The sequence below is a fragment of the Primulina tabacum genome, chromosome 1 (genome assembly GCF_025594145.1).
Source record: "Primulina tabacum isolate GXHZ01 chromosome 1, ASM2559414v2, whole genome shotgun sequence".
Taxonomy (NCBI): domain Eukaryota; kingdom Viridiplantae; phylum Streptophyta; class Magnoliopsida; order Lamiales; family Gesneriaceae; genus Primulina; species Primulina tabacum.
The window spans coordinates 43,226,581-43,235,228 of NC_134550.1; the positions used below are offsets into that span (position 1 = coordinate 43,226,581).

Consider the following 8,648-nt stretch of genomic DNA (forward strand, 5'->3'; position numbering starts at 1 on the left):
CAAACCACACTGTACTAAGAGAGGTTGGCTCTGATACCAACTGTAACGCCCCGAGTTCTTATGTGATGAGCTACCGAAAAGAAGATGCACCTTCGTGATATGAGTAGTACAAATCAAATCTTTTAAGCCCTCTTCAACTGTACAGTCCATTACATTGAACAGTCTCGGAATCCGTCTCATTCCGATGTGGGATCGGTTCATTCATGTTCCCTGCACCTAGAAGCCTGCCAGGAGCCGCTCATTGTCCGTATAACCTCATGGCACCGGCGATCACCCCTCGCCCTCTTCGGCCCCGAGCCTCACATGCCCCCACCAGCTTCCGCTTGGTTCGTCCCCGGAACACACCGTACTAAGAGAGGTCGGCTCTAATACCAACTGTAACGCCCCAGATTCGACGACTGTCCTCACTGTATTAAGACCCTTTCCAGCGTGCTTATATCCTCACACACACGCACCCTGGGAAACATCCAAGGGGGTCACCCATCCCAAAATTGCCCCAAGTCAAGCACGCTTAACTTTGGAGTTTTTATGTGATGAGCTACCGAAAAGAAGATGCATCTTCGTGATACGAGTAGTACAAATCAAATCTTTTAAGCCCTCTTCAATTGTACAGTCCATTACATTGAACAGTCTCGGAATCCGTCTTATTCCGATGTGGGATCGGTTCATTCATGTTCCCTCCACCTAGAAGCCTGCCAGGAGCCGCTCATTGTCCATGCAACCTCATGGCACCGGCGATCACCCCCCGCCCTCTTCGGCCCCGGGCCTCACAACAAATGTATTCAGAACTGATTTATTCTGAAGTTGCAGGGCAAAAACTTCAGTTCTAAATCTGACCCATTCTTTATAAACTTTTAGCTTAGTCGTAGAGAATTCAATGATCTCTTTCCAGATAAGATCATTGTGAGTCTGTACTGTGTTGGTTGGCCGGGGCTCTTCTTGTATTTTGCCCTTGCGTTTGGGATCAGTCAGGACATGAGGGATACTCAGTCCTTATGTGGTTTCATCAATTCTTTCTGTGATCACTATCCCTTTTGGTGAAACCAGAAATAGTGATCAATGGAGCCTTGACTTCAGTCGATTTCTTCTTATCACCAGATTCGGTGATCTTCTTCTTATTCTTTGTCTAATCAGCAAAAAGCGGTAACCAAACCTCAGTTGATGGTTCAGTTAGTAAGGCTCTTAAAGGAGTAGCCTAAATAGGTTGTTGAGCTTCTGACTGTATCAATCTTTCATTTGGGATGGTCCCAACTACAGCAGCAGGTTTGGTCTTTAAAGTCCTGGGCTTCTTTGTGACTTCTGGTGAAGGAGTCTTCTCACAGTCAGTCTCGCTGACAATCAGTTTGCGCTTTATTGTCTTTTTCGGAAGTGTTTTCTTAACTTTCTGAACTGACTTGGGAGCCTCCTGCGTCCCAATCTTTCAAAATCATCACTCACCAACCCCTTGACTTTCAGCAAATAGCTGAGCTGCACTGCATATCTCTTTGATTGCTTGGAAGACTGAAACATGTTCTTCAAAATGTTGAATATGATATTCTTCCAGTTTATTCTCCTGTCATCCATGTTAGCAGTCATATCTCGAAATTTCTCCAGTGTGAGAGCAGCAAAGGATTCTGCCTTCGCTAATATCCCTTTGGCTACAATATCAGCCAGCAACTGAACTTCTGGCTTCAGTTCCTTCTTATCGAAACTTTGATTTTCCATCCATATACAGAAAATAGAGTTTGCATCTCTTCAACATCATATGCCTTCACCTCCGATATATTAACTTGTCCATCTTTAGCGCCCTTACCCGAGCCACTACTAAACAGACTAATAAACATGCAACATTAAACCTTAACAACGACCATTAAACAGCGGAAACCAAATAACATAATCATCTTACAACCCAAACGTAAACAGAACAGATAACAGCAGTCTTAAACATTAATACAACCATAACGAAAACATAATTCTGAACGAGAAAACAAAACCACATAAAACCTCCACTAAATCATCACCAAAAACACAACTGCTCTAGCCACTGCCCTGGTCGTCTGAACCGTCAAACCTAAGACCTACCCCATGGAATGGGGTGCCCAAGATGAAAACAAGGACGTGAGCGACAATCGCCCAATACGAGAATGTACGAGTATACAGACTGATATGATGCATGCAAAAATGCACTATGCTTGGATATCAAGGATCAAGTCAAGAATCTAATGCTCAGTCTAGAGGCGCCTGAGTGTGTAGTCTCTGATGTGCCCTAGGCATGTTTTGGATCCCACACTCATCATCAAGACGTGGACCCACAATGTCCAGGTCATCAGAGCCCGTGGGTCCCGTCGGACACTGTAGCTCTCGATGCCCCATCGTCAACAATACAGAATAGGGCTGAGCGGTCCCAATTAACGAGGTATATCTCAAAAGATATCAGGCTCAACATGATATTTCATGCATAATATGCCAAAGCATTAAAACATGTATCATGCAACAGATAAATATGCAGCATATAAGTGTGTATATTGCGCTTGGATATCTCAATCAGTACATGACGTACCTCACTAAAACAATCTGACAGAAAGCTCTGAACCTAGACAATACCAACAATAATGAAATCGCTATCAAACTAGATCCTGAATTACCAAACCTGCTTCAAAGTTCTTCCTAAAGGCTTTAAGATTATACCTTAGTCCGTCGTCAGCCCACTGATGATGTCTCGATCTAAGTTCACCGACCTCTCCTCGAGTCAACACTAGCTCCGAAACTTCCCAACACCAAAGTGCCCTAGAAACTGACTAGAAAACTAAAGTATATGGCTAGAACTCTCTCTGAAGAATGCGGTGCAGGAAACAAAAGATATCATCTTCTATTTATAGCTGCATCCGGACTAGTTCAGAAATCTGAATCAATATTATCTGCCACGTGTCAAAATCTCATTTGTCTAGTTGTATTTCACGGGATAATGTAATCTGAAATAGATCGGGTTATCAATTTATAATTCGATGGATCCCAACAGCTTGATCCCGAATTATAAATTACTTAATAATACTTAATTAACAACTCTTAATTAATACTTCATTCAAAATAAAGATTCGGGTCATTACATCCTCCAATTATTACAAAGATTTCGTTCTCAAAATCAGAACTAAAGTACAATATAACTGAATAAAATACAACTCTTGATTACAAAGATACAACTCAAAACAAATATGGATACTCTGAGCGCATACGACTCTCTAACTCCCAAGTATCCTCTGCAGTACCTCGGCGTTGCCATTGCACTAGAACAAGTGGAATGGTCTTGTTTCTGAGCTTTTTCTCTTTCCTACCAAGAATTAAAAGCGGATGATCGACATAAGTCAAGTCTTCTTCAAGTTGAACATCTGTCGGACCAAAAACGTGCGATTCATGTGAGGGCCCGTGCTCTTGATAAATTTTCAATTATCAAACAACCAGGATTTATTAGCGTAAACAACGAAAACGAGTAAAAAAATTTCCATTTTGGGCCTACAGAAATTTCCGGTATGACCTCCCTGTAAATAAGACATATCAAAAATTCCAAAACAACAAAACAAAACATTTATACTCGAAAATAGAGTCCATTAAAACAAACAGAATACCAATCGCACACAGAGCCATCCAGGCTCGATCATACCAAATGGGATCCAACACTCAATAATACAACCATACAAATACACGAGGTATCTCCACGGCAAATGACTCAATATATAGCTTAAATATCTAGGGAATCCCAACTCAAACCGACTCACTGGGCTCCACTGGCAGACTCTACGCCACCTGAATCAGAACCACCTATATAACCTTCTATGGAATCAGAAAACAAACCACAGCAGGCCCGAGGAACAGGGGTCAAACCCCAGTTTGAAAATCAAATAAATTACAGCATAAATAAATAACATGTAATGAAATCAATGCAATGCAATGTATGTAGGGTACCAATAATCTCAGGTATCAAACTGGATCAAAAGAAACAATATCAACAACTGTGGCCACATGTGCCAGGTGTGTGACATGTCAAAAATGCCCTCGGCCCTGCACATCTGGGTCAGGGGTGTCAGCCTGGATAACTGCTCGGCCCTTCCGCTTGTCATCAGAGGTGTGACGCTTACATTCCCTCGGTTCTGATGTCTAAATAACTCATCCAAGAGTAAACAGAAATCTCATAAACAACGGAGTCATGGCTCGATATGAATGCTTGCTCAACAATGCATATAAATCCACAGATTATTCCAATATTTAAAAACTCACATTTATTTTTAAAAAATGAGGAATAATCTTAAAATACACCCAAATATCACAAAGAGCACATAAACACATAATTCTCATAAAATTACATCAATTAAATTACACCTCGTTATAGACGCTGTAAAGAATCGATCAATCCGTACCTTAACCTTCAAATTAAATTACCACAATAGTATATGAACTCCTTGGAGCTTCCTGGCTATTAAAACCTGTGGCAAATAATTATTTCCATCAAATAAAGATTCAACTCTTAGCCAAAAACAAGTTACTAATTCCAACTTGGGCCTAAGCTCGGTTTTAAGATCATAACTAAACAAAACCAAACCAAAACACACTTAGCATACATGGCTGGAATCCTAACTCAAAATACCATATTTCATCAGAAGGAATCATAAATAAATTCAATCATCTCGACACTAAAAAATGCCAAAAACCAGAAGCCATGGGAAATGAGTTCTCTGACAGATCCAGGTTTGACACCTATGAGTATAAAATTCATATCTACCTCATCATTGACTCAAATCGATATCCGTCAATTGAAGATGAAAGAAAACTCAAATATCTAAGTTTTCCTAGAAGAAATCATTTCTAGAATCCAAATAGATAAAACCCAGAATTATCAAGAAGTCGCTACTACCAACACAATTCGCGGACAGCAGTCTGTACTGAGCAGTTTCGGCAAAATGAGCACAACTATTTCAATTCTTAATGGAATTTTACGATTCTTGTATCAATACGACAACAACACATATCTTACAACTCTTATTTGAATCACAAGTCCAGAATCCGAGCGCATAAATATCATAAACTCGAAATATAGTAGCTAATCTACGCAGCTCCAACACAGAATTCCCTTTTGACACATTTTGGTAGAAATATCATATCAAATCAGTTTTTAATAGAAATTCCATTTCGTTAGCGGCTACAGAAAGCTTACACATAGGGCTATAAGTTCCATTGGAACCACAAGTCAAGATTCTTAGTGCAAACCACACAAAAACCCGAAAATCAGAAGCCAAAACCTGCAAATCGAAAGCAGAAACCAATTTCTTCCATGGACAAAAAGTCAAAACCTAAGCTTAGGGATTACCTTCAAAAGCTTCCCTTGAACTGAAATAGGGTTGGAAATGAGATCTTCAAGCCTTAAAGTACAAAAATTACGCAAGAATGAAGGCTGGAAAAGAAAACAAAATAGATGCCAAGAGAAGAAACGAGAAGGTTGAGAGGAAATGGATTGGGCTTGAGGAAATGGGTTTCCTATAACACATATATACATGTATCCAATTAGCCCAAAAGCTAGAATGTGACTTGGTCAAAATATTTACAACACTCATGTGTTATTAAACATCGATATGTATTTTAATATCGTCTATAATGCCAATATTTTTCTAATACATATGTTTAACACACAAGTATAATTATTTGGTTTAATTATTTTAATTTAACACTTTAAAATAATTATTTCTAATTCTTGCCAAATACTGAATAATTAAATTCGGGATCTCACATTCTCCTTTTCTAATAAAATATTTCGTCCTCGAAATCTAGCATACACCACTTACACAAAGTGGTTAAAATATTTACCACTGATAATACATAGGAAAATTTGAGTACATGGAGTTATTCATCATAATTTCAAACAAGTGAGGCCACACTTGACGCATTCTAGCTTCTAACTCCAATGTAGCTTCTTCTATCCCATGTCTACTCCACTGTACCTTAACCAAAGGAATCGTCTTGTTCTTGAGTTGCTTCTCTTTGCGATCAAGAAATTGAACTGGATTCTCAACATAACTTAGGGAACTATCTAACCCCACATCCTCAGTACTCAAAACATGATATGGAACTTGCTCGTACATACACAGCATAGATACATGAAACACATCGTGTATCGCAGACAAACTCTGCGGCAAGTCCAAACGATAAGCCAAAGTGTCAATCGTCTCAACAATTTCATATGGGCCAATATAACGTGGAGCTAACTTCCCTTTATGTCCAAATCTTATAGTACCACGAAACGGTGATACTTTCAAGAAAACATAATCGCCTACCCGGCACTCTAAAGGCTGACGCCTTTTATTAGCATAACTTGCTTGACGATTCTTGGCTGCTTTCATTCTGTTCCTGATCATTTCAACTTTATATTTCATTTCTTGTACAAACTCTGTTTTAGACATCTGTCGCTCTCCTACATCTTCCCAGCAATTCGGAGATCTGCACTTTCTGCCATATAAAGCTTCAAATGGTGCCATACCGATCGTTGTTTGAAAACTATTGTTGTAAGAGAATTCCCCTGAAATCCATGACAACTTCTCGTAACATATCCTCCAGAGTTTGGATGGTTCACTATGACTGACAATCTGTTTGGGGATGATAAGCAGTGCTCATGGCCAACTTTGAACTCAAAGCTGATTGCAAACTACTTCAAAATTTGAAGTAAACCTTGGATCACGGTCTGATACTATAGTTACTGGAACACCATGCAATATTACCACATGATCAATGTACAATTTTGCCATTTTCTTGTAAGTACAAGTACGGTCATATGGAATAAAATGGGCTGATTTAGACAACCTATCAACAATCACCCAAATTTCATCACAACCACGATTAGAACGAGGTAGGTGTGTCACGAAATCCATAGCAATGTGCTTCCAATTCCACTGTGATACTTCAAGACTATGTAACATACCGCCAGGTCTCATTCGTTCAGCTTCAACCAGTTGGCAAGTTAAACATTTAGCCACGAAATCAGAAATTTCCTTCTTCATACCTTCCCACCAATAATGAGCTCTCAAAGTATGATACATCTTTCGATTTCCTGGATGAATTCTATGTTGACTACAATGTGCTTCACGTAGTATAGCTTCTTTCAGATCTATCAAATTAGGAACCACAAGTCTCCCATTAAAGCGCAAACTACCATCTAAGGCAACCCTAAACTTATCTGACAGATCTGTTTGAGCCAATTCTTTCAATCTATGAATATGCGGATCGGTTCTCTGTGCTGTTTTAATGCTTGTTATTATATGTGGCTCGACTTTGATAGATAAAACTATAATGTAATCTCCACTTATTTGATAAGTCCATCCTGATGTTCCCAAATGCTCGTGGACTTTAGAAATATTCAGAGACGTCAGCATAGCGTTTTGAGCTTTGCTGCTAAGGGCATATGTAACTAGATTCATTCGCCCTGGTTGATACAAAATCTCACAATAAAAGTCTTTAAGCAACTCCATCCATCGACGTTGTCTCATATTCAAGACGGACTGTGTGAAAAGATATTTAAGACTCTTGTGATCAGAATAAATTACAAACTGTTCACCGTACAGATAATGATGCCATAACTTCAATGCAAACACAATGACAGCTGTTGCGTGTTTTCTTGATTGCTCGCAAGCGCACGACGTCAAGTTATAGTAAAATGTATTTTTGAGTACGAGTGTCGATCCCAGGAGGAGTGTGTATATAAACGTATATCAATGCTTGTAATTAGAACAGTCCCGACTTTATTTAGAAAAATCAAAAGAAGTTTGGTTTGTTAAAAACGAATTAATTGAAAACAAAGAAATAATCTAATTACCGAGTTGAGAAATAACAATGAGAGAAAATATCTAGAGAATTGATTTCACTAAGTTTCCACGATAATTATTCCCAGTTAAATTTATATTCATGAATTCTAATTATTTAATGACCAAGAACACTTAATTATTTTATTCCCCCTTTCCCAAGTGACGAATAAATTGTATCATTTGAACCTCGATACGCATGTTCAAAGATTTAGACATCAAAACAATAGAAAATCAATTTGAAAGAATCAGATAACAAATTGAAAGTGGCGTCTCCGTCCCCAGATCCATCGTTCTTCGTCTTTGTGATCGTTCTTTGCACTCCGGATATTCGTCTCTTGTTCATGCTTGCTCTCCAGTCCGTTTTCTCTCTAAAAACGGCGTCCCTTAATTTGCACCCTTGTTTTCTTTTTATTCCCTGCGTCGGGCCATGAGTCAAAGCCCATTTAATCTTGTTTCGCCGCCATTGGCGCTGCGGCGCTGTGGTGCTAAGTAAGTGGCGCCTAGGCGCTCGTGCTTCGCTCCTGTAGGCGCCGGGGCATTTGTTGTTAGCGCCTAGGCGCTTGTTTTTCGACAATGAGGCGCCGCGGCGCTGCTGTTTTTTCGGCAATGAGGCGCCGCGGCGCTTCTTGGGCAGCGCCTAGGCGCTTGTCCTTCGCACAAATGAACATTGCGGCACTTATTGGGCCACTGCGGCTCTTGTATATCGCAGTTTCATGCTCAAAAATACCTCTAATTGCTCTAAACCATCAACTAGTTGTTTGTCCCATGCACGACACAAAAACAACAAAAACAGGCATAATTCTGTTCGAAACCAACATAGATCAAATG

General features: G+C 39.6%; 1 protein-coding gene across 1 annotated transcript; it reads right to left on the bottom strand.

Annotated features, from left to right (window-relative positions):
• Positions 1-4,017: 4,017 nt before the first annotated feature.
• LOC142509668 (uncharacterized) lies at positions 4,018-7,487 on the bottom strand. The gene is made up of 6 exons (XM_075619578.1): positions 6,941-7,487; positions 5,904-6,541; positions 5,339-5,422; positions 5,186-5,270; positions 4,414-4,457; positions 4,018-4,131 (listed from the first exon to the last, which is right to left on the bottom strand). Exons 1-6 carry the CDS (start codon positions 7,485-7,487, stop codon positions 4,018-4,020), a joined length of 1,512 nt encoding a protein of 503 aa, XP_075475693.1.
• Positions 7,488-8,648: the final 1,161 nt, after the last annotated feature.